At 39.7% G+C, this 24,737-nt stretch overlaps 1 protein-coding gene across 1 annotated transcript in view; it reads right to left on the minus strand.

Annotated features, from left to right (window-relative positions):
- LOC126472131 (telomerase-binding protein EST1A) overlaps positions 1 to 24,737 on the minus strand; it is a 353,124-nt gene that overhangs the window by 201,573 nt on the left and 126,814 nt on the right. The window contains exons 6-8 of the mRNA XM_050099913.1: positions 21,605 to 21,772; positions 19,927 to 20,040; positions 13,716 to 13,905 (exon numbers count right to left, since the gene is read on the minus strand). Coding sequence (XP_049955870.1) covers positions 13,716 to 13,905; positions 19,927 to 20,040; positions 21,605 to 21,772 — 472 coding nt within the window. The remainder of the gene's footprint in view (positions 1 to 13,715; positions 13,906 to 19,926; positions 20,041 to 21,604; positions 21,773 to 24,737) is intronic.

Below are 24,737 nucleotides of genomic sequence, written 5' to 3' on the forward strand. Positions count from 1 at the left end.
TATCCTTTTCTAGGAATCAAGACATATGCCAGCCGGCCGGTGTGGCTGAGCGGTTCTAGGCACTTTAGTCTGGAACCGCCCGACCGCTACGGTCGCAGGTTCGAATCCTGCCTCGGGCATGGATGTGTGTAATGTCCTTAAGTTAGTTAGGTTTAAGTAGTTCTAAATGCTAGGGGACTGATGACCACAGATGTTAAGTCCCATTGTGCTCAGCCATTTGAACCAAGATATATGCCATTTATTTACTGTCTACATATAGGTCATACAAGAAGAAATGAAATAAGTAAAAAGAAATGGTTTACATTAATTTTTATCCTCAATTCCTTTCTTAAATAATTATTTTAATTTGTGAGTCATACTGCCAGGAATTATTACCTGGTCTGTGCTGTTCTTTAATATTAGGTTCTTAACTTCTGGGGTGAGGTGTCCCCTGGGGCGGGGGGGGGGGGGGGGGGGGGGGGGGGGGGGGGGGGGGGGGGGGGGGGAACAAGCACCAACATTTTCCTTCCATTAAGCAAAGAGTCTGGTATTCCGTTCCAAACAACCTTCAACATGTAGCATCAAATCCTTTGGCCTTCATCCCTTTTCTTCACATCTAAAGATAAGCCCTGCAGACAGTTTTCAGTTTGGTATGATTTTCCTGCATGAATCATATCGGAGGATCTTCCTTTCAGTTGCTAGTGCACTTTAACATTACTTTTATAGTGGCCTTTTCATTCACAGAATTTCTCATAAGAAGAGTTTTAATTGACTCATTGACAGTAAACCTGATGACATACCAAAATAAATAGCCATCTCAGTGCCAACAATTTGGCCTATCATACATGCGTGCCATCTTCTTAGACTGATTACATGATGCTGATGCGCAAGTAGTGTACTGTCATATGTCGCAGGCAGTCTCTGAATAGTGTTGCTCCACATACAACATAAGCCTCACTGCCTTAATTCTCACCCACCAGACAGTATTTGCTTTGAATTCCACAATGTATACAGTTGGAAAATAATTCATCTCCAGCCTACATTTGGATAATTTCTCAAATAACCATCTCCACTGAGTTTCTCTTGCACGTACTGAGCAGCCTGTTGCTCCAATTCATGAAACCTTCCTGCTGCGCACACCTAAAAGTCTGGTACGTAAAATTGGTATTCTTTAATTTATTCATCTGGTGTTATTTACCAACATTTGTTTCTGTGACACTAAATTTTCTTGCTCCTTCACAATTATTTGTGGGCTCTGCTTCATGAATCACTGTTAACTTAGAAGTAGCACCATACTGACAGCTTTAAGCACTGTGAATGGAGAACCCAGATTCGCATTTCTCAATTGAGTCATAGCTGCAATTTGCATGCACTATTGATTGGTACAGTTTGCAGTACATACAGCACTGACAATGTGTTGTTGTAGTGGTCTTCAGTCCTGAGACTGGTTTGATGCAGCTCTCCATGCTACTCTATCCTGTGCAAGCTTCTACATCTCCCAGTACCTATTGCAACCTACATCCTTCTGAATCTGCTTAGTGTATTCATCTCTTGGTCTCCCTCTACGATTTTTACCCTCCACGCTGCCCTCCAATACTAAATTGGTGAGCCCTTGATGTCTCACATGTCCTACCAACCGATCCCTTCTTCTAGTCAATTTGTGCCACAAACTCCTCTTCTCCTCAAATCTATTCACTACCTCCTCATTAGTTATGTGATCTACTCATCTAATCTTCAGCATTCTTCTGTAGAACCTCAATTCGAAAGCTTCTATTCTCTTCTTGTCTAAACTGTTTATCGTCCACATTTCACTTCCATACATGGCTACACTCCATACAAATACTTTCAGAAACGACTTCCTTGCACTTAAATCTATACACGAAGTTAATAAATTTCTCATCTTGAGAAACGCTTTCCTTGCCATTCCCAGTCTACATTTTATATCTTCTCTACTTCGACCATCATCAGTTATTTTGCTCCCCAAATAGCAAAACTCCTTTACTACTTTAAGTGTCTCATTTCCTAATCTCATTCCTTCAGCATCACCCGACTTAATTCAACTACATTCCATTATCCTTGTTTTGCTTTTGTTGATGTTCATCTTATACCCTTCTTTCAAGACACTGTCCATTCCGTTCAACTGGTCTTCCAAGTCCTTTGCTGTCTCTGAGAATTACAATGTCATCGGCGAACCTCAAAGTTTTTATTTCTTCTCCATGGATATTAATTCCTACTCCATTTTCTTCTTTTGTTTCCTTTACTGCTTGCTCAATATAGAGATTGAATAACATCGGGGTAGGCTACAACCCTGTCCCACTCCCTTCCTAACCACTGCTTCCCTTTAATGCCCCTCGACTCGTATAACTGCCATCTGGTTTGTGTACAAATTGTAAATAGCCTTTCGCTCCCAGTATTTTACCCCTGACACCTGCAGAATTTGAAAGAGAGTATTCCAGTCAACACTGTCAAAAGCTTTCTCTAAGTCTGCAAATGCTAGAAACGTAGGTTTGCCTTTCCTTAATCTATCTTCTAAGATAAGTCGTAGGGTCAGTATTGCCCCACGTGTTAAAATATTTCTATGGAATCCAAACTGATCTTCCCCAAGGTCGGCTTCCATCCATTTTTCCATTCATCTGGAAAGAATTCATGTTAGTATTTTGCAGTCGTGGCTTATTAAGTTGATAGTTTGGTAATTTTCCCATCTGTCAACACCTACTTTCTTTGGGATAGGAATTATTATATTCTTCTTGAAGTCTGAGGGTATTTCGCCTGTCTCATACATCTTGCTCACCAGATGGTAGAGTTTTGTCAGGACTGGCTCTCCCAAGGTTGTCAGTAGTTCTAATGGAATGTTGTCTACTCCCAGGGCCTTGTCTCGACTTAGGTCTTTCAGTCCTCTGTCAAACTCTTCACGCAGTATCATATCTCCCATTTTATCTTCATCTACATCCTCTTTCATAATATTGTCGTCAAGTACATCGCCCCTATATAGACCCTCTATATACTCCTTCCACCTTTCTGCTTTCCCTTCTTTGCTTAGAACTGGGTTTCCATCTGAGCTCTTGAGATTCATACAGGTGGTTCTCTTTTCTCCAAAGGGCTCTTTAATTTTCCTGTAGGCAGTATCTATCTTGCCCCAAGTGAGATAAGCCTCTACACCCTTACATTTGTCCTCTAGCCATCTCTGCTTAGCCATTTTGCACTTCCTGGCGATCTCATTTTTAAGACGTTTGTATTCCCTTTTGCCTCTTTCATTTACTGCATTATTATATTTTCTCCTTTCATCAATTAAATTCAATATTTCTTCTGTTACCCCCGGATTTCTACTAGCTCTTGTCTTTTTACCTACTCGATTCTCTGCTGCCTTCACTATTTCATCTGTCAAAGCTACCCATTCTACTTCTACTGCATTTCTTTCCTCCATTCCTGTCAATTGTTCCCTTATGCTCTCCCTGAAACTCTGTACAACCTCTGGTTTAGTCAGTTTATCCAGGTCCCATCTCCTTAAATTCCAACATTTTTGCAGTTTCTTCAGTTTTAATCAACAGTTCATAACCAATAGATTGTGGTCAGAGTCCACATCTGCCCCTAGAAATGTCTTACAATTTAAAACCTGGATCCTAAAACTCTGTCTTACCATTATATAATCTATCTGATACCTTCTAGTATCTCCATGATTATTCCATGTATACAACCCTCTTTCATGATTCTTAAACCAAGTGTTAGCTGTGATTAAGTTATGCTCTGTGCACAATTCTACCAGGCGGCATCCTCTTTCATTTCTTACCCCAAATCCATATTCACCTACTATGTTTCCTTCTCTTCCTTTCCCTATTTTCGAATTCCAGCCCCCATGACTAATAAATTTTTGCCTCCCTCCACTATCTGAATAATTTCTTTTATCTCATCACACATTCTATCAATTTCTTTGTCATCTGCAGAGCTAGTTGTCCTATAAACTTGTACTACTGTAGCAGGCGTGGGCTTCGTGTCTATCTTGGCCACAATAATGCGTTCACTATGCTGTTTGTAGTAGGTTACCCGCTCTCCTATTTTTTTTTATTCACTATTAAACCTACTCCTGCATTACTCCTATTTGATTTTGTATTTATAACCCTGTATTCACCTGACCAAAAGTCTTGTTCCTCCCGCCACCGAACTTCACTAATTCCCACTATATCTAACTTTAACCTATCCATTTCCCTTTTTAAATTTTCTAACCTACTTGCCTGATTAAGGGATCTGACATTCCACGCTCCGATCCCTAGAACGCCAGTTCTCTTTCTCCTGATGACGACGTCCTCTTGAGTAGTCCCCGCCCGGAGATCTGAATGGGGGACTACTTTACCTTCGGACTATTTTACCCAAGAGGACGCCATCATCATTTAACCATACAGTAAAACTGCATGCCCTCATGAAAAATTATGGCTGCAGTTTCCCCCTGCTTTAAGCCGTTCACAGTACCAGCACAGCAAGGCCATTTTGTTTAGTGTAACAAGGTCAGATCAGTCAATCATCTAGACTGTTGCCCCTTGCAATTACTGAAAAGGCTGCTGCCCCTCTTCAGGAACCACACATTTGTCTAGCTCTCAACAGATACCCCTCCATTGTGGTTACACCTACGGTACGGCTATCTGTATCGCTGACAATATAAGCAAGCTGAAATGCTAAAATACTTGGTTGTCTCCAACTCCATACAGCTAAATTGGCAGAAATCATACTTCACATTAATACGGTTGCCAACCTTGACAATCAACAGTGCTGTAGAGCAGTACCAGTTATAGTACTGTCATTGAAGCGTGTTTCATTTGTTTTATCATTATTAAGTGATCTGTGAAAGTATATTTTTGTTAGGATTAATTTTTCTCCTGTAGACATTTATACTGTTGTTGAATAAAGTTTAAAAGAGAGTTGACCTTGCACTGGATAGATATACAGGGTGATTCAAGAAGATATGAAAATATTTTAATATGTTATTCTATAAGTAAAACTAAAGAAAAAAGTTCATATAAACACAGGTCCACAAATGTTTAGTTACGGAGTTACGGCTGATAAAAGATTTTGTCCGAAATTCAGCAACTTCGCTAATATGAAGCCATCGTAAAACTGTACGAGGTTAAAGTAAATCACAACTTCCATTTATTTTATTTTTATTAATCTGGTGAATTTAATAAAATATGAATTCATGTTAAACCGGAAAAATAACAAAGCTGAATGTTAAGGAAGTTGTACAGTATACATAAAATTTCACAATACAGTCACAACAAATGTTCAAAAATGTCTCCACCGAGTTCAATGCATTTAGCCACACATGTGTGAACAGATTTTGTTGCTTGTTTCAGTTTCACAGGGTTGTTCTTAATTTCACCTATTGCAATCATAATGTGAGCAAGTAATTCCTCATATGTACTGACTTTGTCCTCAAACTACGTCTTTCATCCATCCCCATACATAAAAATCCATTGGTGTTAAATCAGGCAATCTGGGTGGCCACAAACGCGTAACACCACGACTAATCCATTTCTGGGGAAAATGTTCATTTAATTGTAGTAATGGCATTGGTGAAATGTGGAGGTGCATTTGCAATTGCGTAGGAAGTGGAACATCTTCAAGCAAGCAGGGCATTTCTTCTTGAAGGAATTGTAAGTACGTCTCACCAGTTAGACGTCCTGAGAAAATGAATGGTCCAATAAAGTGTGTGTTGATTATACCACACCACACATTTATACTAAATCGGTGTTGGATATTGAGTTGCACTATTGCATGTGGGTTTTCTTCGGACCATACATCCTCGTTATGTAAATTGTTTATACCATTTCAAGTCATCTGTGCTTCATCAGTAAATAAAATGTATTTGTGCAACTGCTAATTAGTATTTAACCAGTTGCACAATTCCAAGTGAAGGGCAGGATCGCCCATATATAACTGATACACTTTTTATTATGGTGAGGATATAGATTATTGTACTTCAGTGTACGCCATACCTTAGGGCGATTGTGTAATGCCTAATCGTTGAGAGACATGTCATGTACTAGTACCTGGCCTACGGTGAACAGCATCCACAATATCCTCATCATCATCTTCAAAAATCGAGCGCTCGTACTGATTGTGAATGCTAGGTAGGGAACCTGTCTCCCGTAACATTTGAAATACTCCACTAATGGTTTGTGGATTCAGAATCCTCAGAGTTGGATTACACACGTGATATTCATTAACAGCATCCGTAGCATTACCATCACATTTGCCATAAATAAACACCATATTGGTGTATTCCTCTGTTATGAATTTGTAAGGCATCCCTATTTCATAAATAATCTACCAACTAAAACAGTTACTATGTGTTTTCACTTAAATACACTGTTGTTGCTATATTATTTCACTGAACAATACAGAAAACTAACTCGTTTCAAGGTTTGGAAACAACAGAAGCAACTCACCAACAGTTGCCAACAATGCATAAATGTTCCTACATTCTTGATGAAAAGTAAACAAATTTACTTGTACGATAATCTTTGTTTCTCCGAATGTTCTGGAAAACTACTGCCGATACATGTCTGAGACATGTTTTATTAGATTCACCAGACCAATAACAACAAAATAAATGGAAATCCTGCCTTACTTTAACCTTGTACAGTTTTGCAATGGTTTCATATTAGAGAAGTTGCTAAATTTCAATGTTTGTATGAATTTTTTTCCTTTAGTCTTACTTGTAGAATAACATATTAAAATATTTTCATATCTTCGTGAATCACCCTGTATATGCATAACAACAGCTCATGATGGGCAGACCCTCCACAGTATACAATCACTGAAAAGAAATTCCTGAAGAAACAGACTTCCTGCTTAATAGGTGTAAAACACAGCATAGGGACACGATAGAGAGATGCTGAATGAAGAGCATTTGCCTGTCAAGAGAGTAACACATGAAGCCTTCAGTGATTACCATAGCAGAATACTCTTCAAAGGTCTTTCACAACTCTAAAGGACATTCTGGTCATACACATAGGCTGTTAGTGGCATCAGAGTTAAGTGTCCAGATACTTGCAGATGAAACAGGAACTGAAATTGATGGAAGCAACGAAAAGCAGAAATCCTTAACTTCATTTTCAAATGTTCCTTTACAAAGGATATTTCCCCATTTTAATTCCCGTACCTCTGAAAAGATGGATGAAACAGCTAGGAAGTGTTAGTGGTGCCCAAGGAACAGCTGAAATCATTAAAACTGAGCAACGCTCAACATCCTGACCTACCAAATTCTATACTGAATTTCTTGCAGAGTTATCCCCTGTTTAACTATTATCTACGGTGAGCTCCCTGCCACCGTTGGATAAGCAGCAGCAAGTCGTACTCTTAGCTCACTTATTTCTTTCAAACTTTAATTCTGAATTTCTTTGCGGGTTTTTGGGTACTTGCATAGTTTAATTCACAAATTTTGGGCGTATTATAGTATTTGAGAGTTGTAGCATCGCATTTTAGTATCTGAATAATGTAAATTCGCAAAGTCATCAGTCATCTGTTTTTGTTTTGAACGGCCAGTGTCAGTTGGTCACAGCCAGTGAGCTCCCTGCCGCCGGTGGATAAGCAGAAGCCAGCAGCAAGATACACTGTTAGTTCACTTATTTGTTTTATAATTTAATTCATAATTTCTTGACGTGTTTTTGGGTACTTGCATAGTTTAATTCACATATTTAGGGCGTATTACAGTATTTGAGAGTTGTAGCATTGCATTTTAGTACCCGTATAGTGTAAATTCGCGTAGTCGTCAGTCATCTGTTTGTTTTGAACGGCGTGTGAGATAAAAGAGAGGAAAAAAAATTGTTATGGATGGATAGGAATTGTGCCTGTTGTGTACGGATTCAGGGGGAATTGGCTACCATCCGTAAACAGCTGGAAGCTGTGTTGGCCGTGGTCGACAGGCTCCAAGTTGTTGCCCTGGGCCAGGGTGACATTAGGACACCCAAGGTGAGCGCTTTGGCACCTCTGGAACCTGTAGCGTTGCCTGGGATCTCTGATGCCACTGCACCCTCGGATTCAGACGTCCCTGCTGGTCGACACTTATCTGACGGTGACTGGCAAACCGTGGTGGGGTCGCGAATCCCTGGGCGGAAGGCGAAAGTTGGTGCTGGCCGCTAGGCTGTACCCTTACGCCTCCATAACCGGTTTGAGGTACTACCCACTGCTGAAAGTACTTCTGAGACAGCAAGGGCGGCCTCGCCTGTTGTGGCAGTGGCCAGTCTTCCTGAGAGGTCCGGACAAGTGCAGAGTGGGATTTCTTGTCATTGGGAGCTCCAATGTTAGGCAGGTCAAGGAGCCCCTTAGGGATATAGCAGCTAAGAACAGGAAGAAAGCCAGAGTGCACTCCATGCGCTTACTGGGGGGAGTCATCCAAGATATGGAAAGGGTTCTTCTGGATGCCATGAAGGGTACAGGGTGCAGTCAACTGCAGGTGGTGGTTCATGTCGGCCCTAATGATATGTGCCGCTATAGGTCGGAAGAGATTCTCTCTGGCTTCTGGTTGTTATTTGAGTTGGTGAAGACTGCCAGTCTTGCTAGCGAAACGAAGGCAGAGCTCACCATCTGCAGCATCATCGACAGGACCAACTGCGGACCTTTAGTACAGAGCTGAATGGAGGGTCTCAATCAGAGGTTCAGACGGTTGTGCGACCATGTAGGCTGCAGATTCCTCGACTTGTGCCATAGGGTGGTGGGGTTTAAGGTTCCGCTAAATAGGTCAGGTGTCCACTACACACAGGAGGCAGCTACATGGGTAGGAAGGGCTGTGTGGTGTGGACTAAGCAGTTTTTTAAGTTAGACAGTCTCGGGAAAGATGAGAAAGGGCTCCAGTCTCAAAGGGTACAGGGTAAAGAAAGTAACGAAAATCAACCAAGCAACAGTCAGTATTGTAGTTGTAAATTGTCGAAAAGTACCAGAGCTTCAAGCGCTGATAGAAAACACTGAAGCTGAAATTGTTATAGGAACAGAAAGCTGGATAAAGCCAAAGATAAATTCTGATGAAATTTTTACAAAAAGGCGCAAACCGTGTTCAGAAAGGATAGATTAAATAAAGTAGGTGGTGGTGTGTGTCTGTTGGTAGTAGTTTATCTTGTAATGAAGTTGAATTAGACAGTTCCGGTGAATTACTATGGGTAGAGGTTATATTCAACAGCCGTACCAAAATAATAATTGGCCCCTTCTACCAACCCCCGACTCAGATGATATAATAACTGAACAGTTCAAAGAAAACCTGAATCTCATTACAAATAAGTACCCCACTCATACAGTTATAATTGGTGCAGACTTCAATCTACCCTCTATTTGTTGGCGAAAATACACATTCAAAGACAGAAAACATCTTCCAAAATTGTACTAAATGCTTTCTCTGAGAATTACTTTGAACAATTAGTTCAAGAGCCCATACGAATTGTTAATGATTGTGAAAACACGCTTGACCTCTTAGCCACAAATAATCCTTATCTAATAGAGAGCGTCATGACAGATACAGGGATTAGTGAACACAATACCGTTGTAGTGAGGCTCAAAACCATATCAACCAAAACCACTAAAAATAAACGCAAAATACATCTATTTAAAACAGCACATTAAAATTCGCTTGATGCTTTCCTAAGAGAGAGTCTCCACTCCTTCCAAGCTAATTATGTAAGTGTTGACCAATTATGGCTCAAATTCAAAGATACAGTATAGACAGCAATAGACAGATTCACACCTTGTAAGTTAATAAGAGACGGGACTGATCCACGATGGTACACAAAACACGTTAGAACACTGTTGCAGAAGAAACGAAAAAAGCTTGCCAAATTTATAAGAATGCAAAATCCCCAAGACTGGCCAAGTTTCACGGAAGCTCAAAATTTAGTGCAGACGTCAATGCGAGATGCTGTTAATAGTTTCCATAGAGAAACATTTTCTCAAAATATGGTAGAAAACCCAAAGATATTTTGGCCATATGTAAAGTACACCAGTGGCAAAAAACAGTCAATACCGTCACAGCGTGATAGTGATAGAAATGTTACCGTTGATGGTGCCTCTAAAGTGCAGTTACTAAATACAGTTTTCCGTAATTCCTTCATGAAAGAAGACAAAGTAAATATTCCAGAATTGGAAACCAGAACAGCTGTTAGCATGAGTGACATAAAAATAGGTATCTTAGGTGTTGCGAAACAACTCAAATCACTTAAGAAAGGGAAGTCTTCCGGTCCATATGGTATACCAATCAGGTTCCTTTCGAGTACGCAGACACAATAGCGTCTTTCTTAGCAATCATATACAACCACTCACTTGACGAAAGGTCTGTTCCTAAAGACCGGAAAGTAGCACAGGTCACACCAATATTCAAGAAAGGAAATAGGAGTAACCCATTGAATTACAGACCCATATCACTGACCTCAATTTGCAGTAGGATTTTGGAGTATATACTGTACTCGAACATTATGAATCACCTTTAAGAAAATGATTTATTGATACATAACCGACAAGGATTCAGAAAATACTGTTCTTGTGCAACATAGCTAGCTCTTTACTCCCATGAAGTAATGAGTGTTGTCAACAAGGGATCTCAGATCGATTCCAGATTCCTAGATTTCCAGAAGGCTTTTGATACCATTCCTCACAAGTGACTATTAATCAAACTGCATGCATACGGAGTATCGTCTCAGTTGTGTGACTGGATTTGTGATTTCCTCTCAGAGAGCCACAGTTCGTAGTGATAGACAGTAAATCAGAGTAGAACAGAAGTGATATCTGGCGTTCTGCAAGGTAGTGTCATAGGCCCTCTGCTGTTCCTGATTTACATAAATAATCTAGGTGATAATCTGAGCAGCCCCTTTAGATTGTTTGCAGATGAAGCTGTTATTTACCATCTAGTAAAATCATCAGATGATCAATTCCAATTAAAAAATGCTCTAGAGAGAATTTCTGTATGGTACAAGAAGTGGCAACTGGCACTAAACAAAGAAAAGTGCGAGGTCATCCACATGGATACTAAAAGAAATCCGATAAATTTTGGGTATACGATAAATCGCACAAATCTAAGAGCTGCCATTTCGACTAAATACTTAGAAATTATAATTACGAGCAACTTAAACTGGATAGACCACATAGATAATATTGTGGGGAAGGTGAAACGAAGATTGCACTTTGTTGGCAGAACACTTAGAAGATGCGACAAACCCACTAAAGAGACAGCCTACATTACACTTGTCCATCCTCTGCTGGAATATTGCTGCGTGTTGTGGGATCCTCACCAGGTAGGATTGACGGAGGACATCGAAAAAGTGCAAAGAAGGGCATTTCGTTTTGTGTTATCGTGCAATAGGGGTGAGAGTGTCACTGATATGATACACGAGTTAGGGTGGCAGTCACTGAAACAAAGGCAGTTTTCTTTGCAGTGAGATCTATTTACGAAATTTCACCAACTTTCTCTTCCAAATGGGAAAATATTTCGTTGACACCCACCTGCGTAGGGAGAAATGATCATCGTAATAAAATAAGAGAAATCAGAGCTCGAACGGAAAGAATTAGGTGTTCCTTTTTCCCATGCACCATTCGAGAGTGGAATGGTAGAGAAGTAATATAAAAATTGTTCAATGAACCCTCTGCCAGGCCCTTAAGAGTGAATTGCAGAGTAACCATGTAGATGCAGAACCATGCAAGTGTACTGCAGATTCCTCAAACAAAAAACTGTGCCCAGCAGTTGGAAGGAAGCACAGGTCACACTTGTCTATAACGGTTGCAGAAGGGATTTACAAAACTACTGTCCAATATCTTTAACATCCATTTATTGTAGAATTTTGCACCATATTCTGAGCTCAAACATAATGAAGTATATAGAGTGGAATGACATACTGAAAGACACAGATCAAGGCTGTCAGGTAAATGCAGTATTCCTAGACTTCCAAAAAGCATTTGACTCAGTATTACAGCTATGCTTGCTATTCAAAGTACAATCATACAGGGTATCATGTAAAACTTGTGTACGGGTCTTAGGTTTTTTGGTAGGGAGGACACAGCATGTTATCTTGAACAATGAGTCTTCATCAGAAGTTGAAGCAACTTCAAGTTTGCCTCTGGGGAAGCGCACTGGAAACCCTGCTGTTCGTGTTGTATATTAACGACTTCGCAGACAATATTATAAGTAACCTAAGGCTTTCCTTTTTACAGGTGACACAGTTATCTATAACAAAGTACTTTCTGAAAGAAGCTGCATAAATAGCCAGTCAAATATTGAAAAAAAAAAAAATCAAAGTGGTGCAAAGACTGGCAACTTGCTGTAAATGTTCAAAAATGTAAAATTGCACACTCGACAAAATGAAAAAAACACAATATCCTATGACTATAACAACGAGCCACTGTTGGACTCAGTCAACACAAGCAAATACCTAGGTGTAATACTTAGTAGTGATATGAAGTCGAATGATCACTTAGGCTCAGTTGTGAGTAAAGCAGGTGATAGACTTCAGTTTATTAGTAGAATACTGGGGAAGTGCAATCAGTCTACAAAGGAGATTGTTTACAAATTACTTGTGCGACCATTCTAGAATATTGCTCAAATGTGTGGAACCTGTCCCAAATAGGACTCTCAGGACATACTGAACAGATACAAAGATGGGCAGCACAAATGGCCACAGGTTTGTTTGAACCATTGGAGAGTGACACAAAGATACTGAAAGAACTGAACTGGCAGATACTTGAAGATAGACACAAACAATCCCATGAAAACCTACTTATGAAGTTTCTAGAACCAACTTCAACCCTGTGTCGCATAGCATCCACTATAGTGGACAACTGTTACTGGACACTTCTTAAGTATTTTCAGTCAGTCCTGAGGCCACAAATGCACACAGTCCACCGCAGTGTGCACTTGCTACTGGTGTCGTGTCCTGCACGCATTTGCAGCCACCTGACTGAAAAGACCAGAAAAGCCATCATTAAAAGCTGTTCATTGCATTGAAAATCACATCATGTACCACAGAGTTGAGTGATGAATCTATGAATTTATTACAACCTCCTACATATAGCTCCCATACGCGTCATGGAGATAAGATTGGAGACATTACGGCACGCACAAGGGCATTTAAGCAATCATTCTTCCCACAGTCCACATGTTAATGGAATGGAAGAAAAGACTAATAATTGGTACAATGGGACATACCCATGCACTTCACAGTGGTTTGCAGTGTAACGTTGTAGGTGTAGATGTAGATGTAAATGTAGATTTATGCAATTTTAAAGTCAGTTCAATTCCAACTACAATTTGGTTAAGGCAATATGGAGTTTAAACGTAGTAGATGTTCATAAAAGCTAAGATATGCATTGTACATTCCAATGGTTGGTGCCATGACGAAATTTGCTTCCCAATCACTACTCCACTCCTCACATTCCTTCTAGTGCTCGGCCAAATCGTGCTAGCGTTCCCCTTCACAACATCTCAAATTCTTCCAATTAAATCTGTACATAACCTCAACTGCCAAAGCTTTACCCGCAAATGAAAGGCAACCCTGTAGTTTTTGAATGACTAACTGGGGAAAATACCTTGTTTTTTAGCTGAGTAAATATGGTAATATACTCTGTAACTAAAAGAGGAGAAATGAAAGAATTAAATAATTTTATTCCATGAAAAAAATGTGCAGGACTTTTACAATGATTCAAGATATTTGAAATTTAGCTCTTCATAGTTTTGGAAACATTGATTACTGAAATTTGGAATGCTTTCCACTCACCTCTTCAATTATGTTCAACATCAGATGTTTATATTTCTCTTTGTTGTCTGGATCTTCAAGCATTTTTTTGCGCAGGAGCTCAATTATGTTGTAGAAAGTTATCTTCCACATATGTTGCTCAACATTTTCAGTCTGGCAGAACTTTATGTCTGTCTCCAACAATGTTTTCAAGCTCTTCTGCAGAAAATGCCTTTAAAAAGAATAGTAATTTTTACACAGAGAATGATCACTAAGTTGATCTGTGCCAAAGTTGATACATATATCCCTTACTGTCAGGCAAAAGCTGCTGTGTGGGTAAGAACCATTTATCTATCACATTTTATGAGATATGATGTCACAAATTATGAATTGCATGAATAACTAATGCATGAAGCTTAAATTTATTACTTCTGTGCTATTAACTCTATCCACAGTAAATTTGCAAATACCACCCAAACAATGCAACTAAATGCACCTACAGAATTATATTATGGCACCACACACAATCCAGGAAATACGATGTCGTAACACTGAGATGTGTGAAAAAATGCCACATCAGCATGAAGTTTTAATACATTTATTCCTTACTACTAAGACACTCGTATAGTCGAGGCAACTTGAGGAAATAACTGGAAATAAAATGTTTGAAGTGTTACACTACAACTGCAGTTAATTTTTTTATAGTACAAAATTTGCAAAATGAATACCTGGGCAATGCAGGGTCTGTCAGCCAATTATTTTACAAACGGGAAAATTCAGTTCACAAAACTTTTAAAACTAAACAGATACAAAAAGCTTGATCAGCAGTTAACTTCAAGAGTTACAACTTCCAGTGTTGTCAAGAGAAACACACAAAAATAAAACATAACATTTCCTTCTTCATACACGAAATGTAAATTGGTTGAGGGAAGCTGAACGAGACAGAGATTTTGTTCAAAAACCAAGCTACAACCAATCTTCCCAGTTAGAAGAGGAAAGGAGGCCTCATTTTTGTCCAATACAACATGGGTCCATATAGTCAGGATTTTAAGCGTTGTCCCTGCCTCCCCTTACCCCACCCTCTTCTGCCACAGCCACCGAACAATTGTTATTCCATCTCCTACCTCCCTCTCTCCAGAACAAGAAATTACTGTCTGAAAAGGTAGCAGAGCTGTGATGTATTTATATGCTTTTCTATAAGCAATACTGGGTATTGTACTTCATAAAGGTTCATACTGACCAACACTTGTCTCAAAGATTTTAATAAATTAAAACCTTAAATTACAAAATAAGCCTAATCAATATATACAATAAAAGTGTGCTGTGTCTGTGCATGCCACCAAACTTTGCAAGCGAACTTCACAGCCTCATGGGGATTACAAGGGAGGTAAATCTCCATCCATAAGGTTTTGTCTACAAACTTCAGGGGTTAGTTATCAAGAAAAGGGCATCTAAAGAGGACATCTGTTCCTGGACGACATGTTAAATGTAAACGTGGTTTCCCCGTGCATGTCGCTTAACTCCACCACACCTCCTGCAGCCCAATCGTTGATATATGGTACAATAGCCCTCCATCCCCCTATCTACGAATGTGGTTTGGTTTGGAACTGCAATGGTTGGGTTCAAAGACATGGTTGTTTAAAGAGAGCACCACACCAGAGGTCTCTTTTGAGATGGTGAAGCAAAGGTCTCCTTTGAGAAGACGGTGAAGCAGCTTGGAATCGAGTGCTGAAGTGCCTGAGACTGGCTAAAATGTTCCTTCAAGAATGTTGTAGAAAATTTCAAAATGTTATGAAAGCTACCAGAAGATTCAAAAAAGTTCTAGATCTCCAAGGTAACCTGGAATTAATGGGAGATGTATTACTTACAGATTATGGACATTTTTGGCAAATGCTTCTAGTTATTAAAAAATCAACTCTGCAGATGAAATCAGTGCATATTTGAAGACATCAATTCTTTGGCCTCAAGTACTTTCCAGTGATGAAGAAGCAAAACACTTTGTTGAAAAACTTACAAATTAGCAAAGCCACTCACCCAATTGATTGTATAAATGGCCACTAAATAAATGGTATTTAACAGTTTCCAAATAATATAACTGAAACAAAAGCAATATCAGGGAAAGAACTGCCATTTCAGTTCAAAAGACTGCAATTTCCATTTGGTTTAGCATTTAATATCACTATAAATAAGGTTCACAGAAAAACATTAAGTTGAGGTATTAATTTGAAAGAATCAGGCTTTCCCCATGGTCAGTTATATGTACCCTGCTCTCGATATGGGAAAGCCAAAGAATTTATGCTCACCAAATGACAAGATGACAAATGTAGTTCCCAAGCAGGTACTGTGATAGAATATGGTAATTAAGTATAAAATATAGTGAAACAGGTTAAAGACAGGCAAACTGACATTTATAGCCTTTGCAGACTTAGAAAAAGCTTCTGAAAACTTGAAGGTAGCAGAGATAAACTACAGGAGTTATTCACAACTTGTAAAAAAATTCATACTGTAGTATGTGAAAGGGAAGTAGTGGTTTAAAAGGAACCGACACAGACTTTTAGCCGTCCTTGATCTGCAGACTGACCAAGCATAAAAGGAAACCATGGAGACATTTGGAAAAAGAATTACAGTTCAGGGAGAAGAAGTAAAAGTCAATGTTTGATGATGATTTTGTTATTCTGTTAGAGAAGGAAAGGGACTAGAAAAGAGCAGTTGAGCTGAATGGGTAGTCTTGAAAAAAAGTTACAAGATGAATCTCTATAAAAGTAAAACAAAGTTAATGGAATGAACTCAAATTAAATCATACAATGCTGAGGGAATTGCATTAAGAAATGAGGCACTATTTGGGTGACAAAATATTTTATGATGTCGGAATTTGAAGAGAGATGGCAACAACAAGAAAAGTATTTTACCATCGTCACCACAACCACCACCAACAAGGTACAAGAACCTTTTCATTACCACTAGCAGAAGTTGGATACTCTCTCAGGAGAGACAGACAGTCTACCTCGGTGTAATTAATGCACTGCCCCTCATTTGGTTGTCACTTATACATCATGGTTCATACCTTAATGCTGCACATTTAAATTCAAGGACTGAAAAGTTCAAATGTCTAGCAGCAGTGGTCATAAAATTAAATGACAGTAATGCATCATATATATGACTCAATACTTACAGATGAAGGTACATATTTTCTTTGAAGAATACAACTGTTATCAAGTAACACTTAAAATACCAATTACACATAAAGAGGAGCTACCTAGTGTAACTGAAGAAGAAGCAGCTTTTTTCCAATTTACTCAATGACACCTACCTAGAGTAATCATCAGTTGAAGTAAGCAGTGTAACGATGGTTTATTGTTAAGAGAGTTAAGTTTCTATGATCTGACTGTCTTTTGTTAACAAATAATGATTTGTTCCCCCATCGCAGAAGATCCTCCTCCTTCATGGGATGTATGGACCAAGATGAATACATCACTGAATGAATGAGTAAAATGCTCAGAAATACTGAACTAGTTTTGCAAATGGGTGATCTTTCTCATCATGTATCCAAAATCTAGACTTCCTCTTTTACTGTTCATTATTTATACCCAACAAGGAACTCATCTTTGACGTTATAAATGTTTAGTACCTAAAGCAATGCTGCTGTTGTGTTTCCGACTTTAGGTGACTGAGGGCTCAGCTACAGCTGTCTTTGTTTCTGTTTTCAAACAAAGGAAACTCCAGGTAGGAATATCAACATTGTAGGAAAAGACAGACTGCTACTTGTCATAAAGAAGACACGTCAAATTGCAGATACAGACAATTAAATGAGACACAAAGCTCTCCCCCACATCATTCAATAAATAAGAGAGACACATACCCACCATTCACAAACATCCCACCATTCACAAACAAGCAAGCAAGCACACCTCATGCACACACAAACCAAACTTCAGCACCTCAGGTCAGAATGCAAGATCACATTGGATGCAAGCAGCAATCTGGATGAGGCGGGGAAAGGATAGTAGTGTATGGGCGGTGGGACACGTGAACGCTGTCTGGTGGAGTGTGCAGGGACTACATTGTCAATAGGTGCAGCATCTGAAGGTTGTGGGGCAGGGAGTTGGGGAAAAAAGGAGAAAAAAAGGCGAGGAGTGGGAAAAGATGGGCAGAGGGCTGCAAATAAACAGGTTGGAAGATGAGACTGGGAAGGAGGCGATAGGAAAGAGGAGATGCAAACTGTTGGGCAGAGGGTGCAGGGACAGTATATTACTGTATCTGGAGGCCGAGATAATTACAGCAGAGACTGTTATAAGAATAACTTCCACTTATGCAGTTCAGAAAAGCTGGTGGTAGAGGGATGGCTAGTGAAGCTGCCACTGAAATCAAGTGTGTTGAGCTGCATGTTGTGCCACGGGGTGGTCTACTTTACTCAAGGCCACAGTTTGGTGGTGGCCATTAATCCTGGTGGACAGCTGGTTGGTAGTCATACCAATATAAAAAGCTGTGCAATGATTGCAGCAGACCTGGTAAATTACATGGCTGCTTTCACAAATGTCACGGCCAATGATTGGGTAGGGTAAACCTGTGACAGGACTGGAATAGGAAGTGCTGGGTGGGTGGATTGGACAGGTTTTGCACCTGGGTCTTCTACAGGGATATGGTCCTTGTGGCAAGAGGTGGGCTTGAGGGTTACAGAGATGGACTGGGATGTTGTGGAGGTTGGGTAGACGATGGAACACCACTTTAGGAGGGGTGAGAAGTATCTCCAGTTGGATGACCCTCATTATAGGGGATGATGATAGGTAATCAACTCCTGGTGAAGAATGTGGTTCAGTTATTCTAGTCTGGGTTGGTACTGGGTGATGAAGGAGACACTCCTTTGTGGCTGGTTTTCGAGAGTTATGGGAGGATTTGGGGCGAGAGGGGAAATGGCAGGTGAAAACCTCAGCATACTGAGAAAGGGAGTTTTTGTCTCTGCAGATACACTGCTCCCAGGTAGCCAGGCTATATGGAGGGAGGGGGGGGGGGGATTTTTTTGAAGTGAAAGGAATGGCAACTGTCAAAATTCAGGTACAGTTGGACAGAGGTGTGGATGAAGCCATCAGAGGAAGAGGTCAACATTTACGAAAGTGACATGCTGGGTTGAGGAGGACCACATGAAGCAGATGGGAGACAAGGCGTTGAGTTTGTGGAGAAACCAAGATATGGTGTCTGGGCCCTGGTCCAGATCATGAAGATATCATCAATGACCCTGAACTAGACTAGGAGTTTGATGTTTTGGGAGGCTAGGACGATCTCCTCTAGATAAAAATATTGGCATAGGGGGGTGCCATGCAGGTACTCATGGCCGTGCCGTCGATTTGTTTACATATTTTCCCTTGAAAGGGTAAGTTGTTGTGGGTTAGGAGAAAGTTAGTAAAGTGAATGAGGAATGAAGTATTGGGTTTGGAGCCTCGAGGACATTTTGGAAAGGTGGTGTTCAATAGCGCTAAGACTACGAGCATGAGGGATGTCGATGTATAGGGAGGTGGCGTCAACAATGATGAGTAAGGATCAAGAAGGTAAAGATGTTGGGATTATGGAGAATCAGTGAAGGAAGCTCTTGGTGTCTTTGATGTGGGAGGCTAGATTATGGGCAATTAGTTGGAGGTGTTGATCAATGAGGGCCAAAATTCTTTCAGTGGTGCAAAATAACCAGCCACAATGAGGTGTCCAGTACTGTTGTTTTTGTGGTGCATGTAGAAGATTGGCATGTGGAGGGGTATCATAGGGGTGAGGAGGGAATGGGTTCAGGGGAGATGTTTGGGAAGGCCCGAGGTTTTAAGCAGGGACTGGAGTTTATGTTAGACTTCTGGGATGGGATCACTCAGGTAGTGTTTATAGGTGGATAGTCAGATAAATGGTAGAAGCTTACTACCAGGCAGTCATTGCGATTTCTGTTTTGTTATATCTTAGTGCCAAAATGTGCAAAGTATGAGGAATATTTTGTATTATTATTACACAGTTATAAATTACATGTTAATGGATGTGTTTTCAGAGAAGAGGAAGAAGAAAAAGAGTCATAAGTTATTATCTGAAGGAAAATAGTTTTTTTGAAGAGAGAAGTAAAAGGTATGGTTGATGAGTGAAGAGGAGGGGCACAGAGGAAGAAGGATATCGATTTTTCAGGTTGCTCTTCTATTAAAACAAACAACATTAAAATATGGGTTTTCTCCAATGAAACTGCCATCCAATATTGATCTTAAGCATAAAAATATATATCTTCACATACCTTACGTAAGCGATATCATTCCATTTTGATAACATACTGCCTGAACTGATAATCCACTGCAGTTCCAGGTCTGCTCGCTCAATATCCAGAATAAGTGGTGGATCCCGAGCAGTTCTGAAACTGGATGTGCAAGGTAATTCTAATGTAAACAGGCAGAAGCAACTCTATAGAAAAATCATTCACTAAGAACATGGAAAAATGTTTTTGCAACATGTGGCATTACCATACTGTCTCAGCACTGACAAATAGCCTGAAATTGCCTATTGGGACACTGAAGAATGTGGCTACAATAATTTCTGATAAATACATCATTACTGGTGATTTCAATCAAATGTGAGTGCGTAAAATTAATGAAATGGGACTCATCTGAATTGTGGAAGGAATAGCAATATAAGCTACATATAGTGACATTTCCAATCAAAGTTTCTCCACATTAAGTAAAAGGAGCACACAAAAGAGTAAAAATTCTTATAGGACTCGTACAGGCTACACAAGCCTTTTTACCCTTGTTTTCATTTCAGTACAGGGCTATTACAAATGATTGAAGTGATTTCATAAATTCACTGTAGCTCCATTCATTGACATATGGTCACGACACACTACAGATACATAGAAAAACTCATAACGTTTTGTTTGGCTGAAGCCACACTTCAGGTTTCTGCCGCCAGAGCGCTCGAGAGCGCAGTGAGACAAAATGGCGACAGGAGCAGAGAAAGCGTATGTCGTGCTTGAAATGCACTCACATCAGTCAGTCATAACAGTGCAACGACACTTCAGGACGAAGTTCAACAAAGATCCACCAACTGCTAACTCCATTCGGCGATGGTATGCGCAGTTTAAAGCTTCTGGATGCCTCTGTAAGGGGAAATTAACGGGTCGGCCTGCAGTGAGCGAAGAAACGGTTGAACACGTGTATCTGGACATGCTGGAAAATTGGCTCATGCCACAACTGGAGACCGACAGCACCGACTTCATCTTTCAACAGGATGGTGCTCCACCACACTTTCATCATGATGTTCCGCAGTTCTTAAACAAGAGATTGGAAAACCGATGGATCGGTCATGGTGGAGATCATGATCAGCAATTCATGTCATGGCCTCCACGCTCTCCCGACTTAACCCCATGCGATTTCTTTCAGTGGGGTTATGTGAAAGATTCAGTGTTTAAACCTCCTCTACCAAGAAACGTGCCAGAACTGCGAGCTCGCATCAACGATGCTTTCGAACTCATTGATGGGGACATGCTGCGCCGAGTGTTGGAGGAACTTGATTATCGGCTTGATGTCTGCCGAATCACTAAAGGGGCACATATCGAACATTTGTGAATGCCTAAAAAAACTTTTTGAGTTTTTGTATGTGTGTGCAAAGCATTGTGAAAATATCTCAAATAATAAAGTTATTGTAGAGCTGTGAAATCGCTTCAATCATTTGTAATAACCCTGTATTTATTTGTTCTCCAGAACTGCATTCAATCAGATGGTAATAAGGGAGTTAATAAAACAACAGAACAAAAACACTTTGTAACAAACAAATCATCGGTCAGGCCAATGACTAAATTCTGAGGACTGTACAAAAATAAATACATGGCTTTTTACAAAAAATCTAATTAATGTAACTGTCAGCAATTATAAATAAAAATGTGGAAGCTATTCAACAGATTTTCTATCTACAAGACTTACCTCGCACTGTATGGGCCATACCATGAAGGCCTAGCATTTCCAAGTTGTTCAGTACAATAAGGAGATTCACTAAATGGTGAAATACTAGGGTAACCATAGTCCACAGATGGGCTTGGTAACCCCTGTCCTACAGGATATCCTGCTGGTGACAAAGGAACATCTGTGTCCCTGTAACAAAATGAGACTTGGATTAAAATCTAATGCTCACAATGGAAGTAAGACGTAACTGTTCTAAATGCATAAATCAGGAGATTGGCACAACAAATCTTAGGTGTATAAAACTAAATAAACAAACAAACAAATTAATTATAATAATAATTACTGTAATAATAACAAACAAAAAGGATGCCTTATTAGGATGATGATTATCACTCATTATAGAGTTTGTGGGAACACCATGACACAAAATAACCGTTTGTTAGAATGAAACAAGCTTTTGCAAGATTTTATCATTATACACAGCCTTTAATTCTAAAAACACATAAGATTCATAATGTAAAGAAAAAACTACACTATATCAGATATCATTTATTACAAGTATGCTGATTTGTTTCAATAATTTTGTTATCTTTACATGTTATCAGATTGGTACAACACTGAAGCATTTATGACATAAGCACTTATGCGACAGCAGTTTATAGTGAACACTGATAAACTATTTTACGAAATTATGACACTGATCAGATTTTTCTGCAAACCTTAAATATATATTGTGTGTAATCTACCCCAACCTGTTTTCTACAGACATGGGCCAATCAGGTTAAGAGCAAAAGTGTACATATTTCTGTCATTCAAATTCCTTACTGCGACAGTATGTTGCTCAGACACTGTTTAACATCTGTAATCTGTAATTTATTATTCTGAGATTTGTGATTCTGAAAACTGTTAAGTCATCTGTAACTGGACTATTGTGCTTGTATGAACAGTCACCACTAAGTGAAATTGTGTTCAATGAGTTAATTGTGTATAGCTATCAACCACTGGCAGTAGATTAGAGTTGATTCATCAGTCAAGTGATGATAAGGTATCGGAGACCAACAAGCACTTCCATGACTTTGGTGTTTTCTGCCAATGGTTGATGTTGTTGTTGTGCCAACAACAACAACAACATCAACCATTGGCAGAAAACACCAAAGTCATGGAAGTGCTTGTTGGTCTCCGATACCTTATCATCACTTGACTGATGAATCAACTCTAATCATTCCAAACCAAGATTATTTCTGGTTACAAAAAATGCGTCTTATTGATATAAAAAAAGTAGGGATTGAGTCATAATAAAAAAGCTAACAGCCAGCATACTGGAATGAGATTTTCACTCTGCAGCGGAGTGTGCGCTGATATGAAACTTCCTGGCAGATTAAAACTGTGTGCCCAACCGAGACTCGAACTCCCCGAGTTCGAGTCTCGGTTGGGCACACAGTTTTAATCTGCCAGGAAATTTCATATCAGCGCACACTCCACTGCAGAGTGAAAATCTCATTCTGGAAACATCCCCCAGGCTGTGGCTAAGCCATGTCTCCGCAATATCCTTTCTTTCAGGAGCGCTAGTTCTGCAAGGTTCGCAGGAGAGCTTCTGTAAAGTTAGGAAGGTAGGAGACGAGGTACTGGCAGAAGTAAAGCCGTGAGTACCGGGCGTGAGTCGTGCTTCGGTAGCTCAGATGGTAGAGCACTTGCCCGCGAAAGGCAAAGGTCCCGAGTTCGAGTCTCGGTTGGGCACACAGTTTTAATCTGCCAGGAAGTTTCAGCCAGCATACTGTTTCGAAAGAACGAATGCTTTGCAGTTGGTAGGATGAAGATGTCATTTATTTCAAATTTCTTTCAAGGAATGTAATCATAATTCTATTTATTGTTAACATCTAAGATGCACTGGGATCACAACAGAAGAAAAACCGCTAACGATAATACTTCTTTCTCAGGATGGGGTTCAGTGAGTTATGTAACTTTTTACAGGACATAACTGTCATCATCAACTGTTTTTTCAGCCACTGTCTATTCCCGTAGTATTCCATGTGAAAATGGTCAAATGCAAAACTGTAACTATGGTCTCTACAAATAACTAACTACTGTCAAAGGCAAAAATTATGTCTTTTGAAAAACGAAATTATTCATGTGCTCCTATAACACAAACTAACATCTATGTGCATGTTGCTAACATGACAACAGCTGTCAAGAAACTTGTTTGGAAGGTGATGCCATTTCCAAAATGTTTTCCTCACATTTTACTTATAGACCATGACTTTTTTTTTTTCTTTACTGAATAATCCTTTATAACATTCCTTTCACAATAGAGATGTTTAACCCTTAACACTCTGAGGTACAATCACTTGGAAAAAATTCAGACCCTGAAACCGAGTCTGTGGTTGATGTACCTTAACCCTTTGTATCTCAGTAACGTAAATTTGAGTAACATAGCTAAAATTATGTTCTTTGACAGACACGGCATAATGGAAAAATAATTTAAAACATAATTTCCTTCAAAGAACACAGATTTTATTGAAAAAGTGTGTGCAGCACTTCTGCAACAATGTGACATCAAGGTATAATTTTTGGATATAAAGTATAGCATTTCATGTATGCTGCTCGATATGAAATCTCCTGAGACAATTGTTGGGTTTGTTAAAACAGAGATCAACAATACACTTATCCATAAGTTTTGTGCATAACCTGCACATTTAGGGAATTTGCAACTAATCCACTTGTTAGTCCACACTGGTCAATGACCACCTTGGTGGTGATGTACAGGTTTTGGTGGCACATGCTGTGTGGGAAATTTGTGTTTCTTCACTTGAATATCTCCTTGTAATTAACCCCTTGATCTTCTGCATCCAGATGGTCTTGTGTTTTGACTGCACAACACTTCTGCCAAATCAAGTGGGAATCCTGTTGTATTCTTTGTTTCCCCTGAAAACCCCATCTCTTTTTGCACGCATCTGTATAGCAAGCAGGAATTTTCTAGTCATATCAAGAAAACAACCCCCATGAACCATGGACCTTGCCGTTGGTGGGGAGGCTTGCGTGCCTCAGCAATACAGATGGTCGTACCGTAGGTGCAACCACAACGGAGGAGTATCTGTTGAGAGGCCAGACGAACGTGTGGTTCCTGAAGAGGGGCAGCAGCCTTTTCAGTAGTTGC

Source organism: Schistocerca serialis, chromosome 1 (genome assembly GCF_023864345.2).
Source record: "Schistocerca serialis cubense isolate TAMUIC-IGC-003099 chromosome 1, iqSchSeri2.2, whole genome shotgun sequence".
Lineage (NCBI taxonomy): Eukaryota > Metazoa > Arthropoda > Insecta > Orthoptera > Acrididae > Schistocerca > Schistocerca serialis.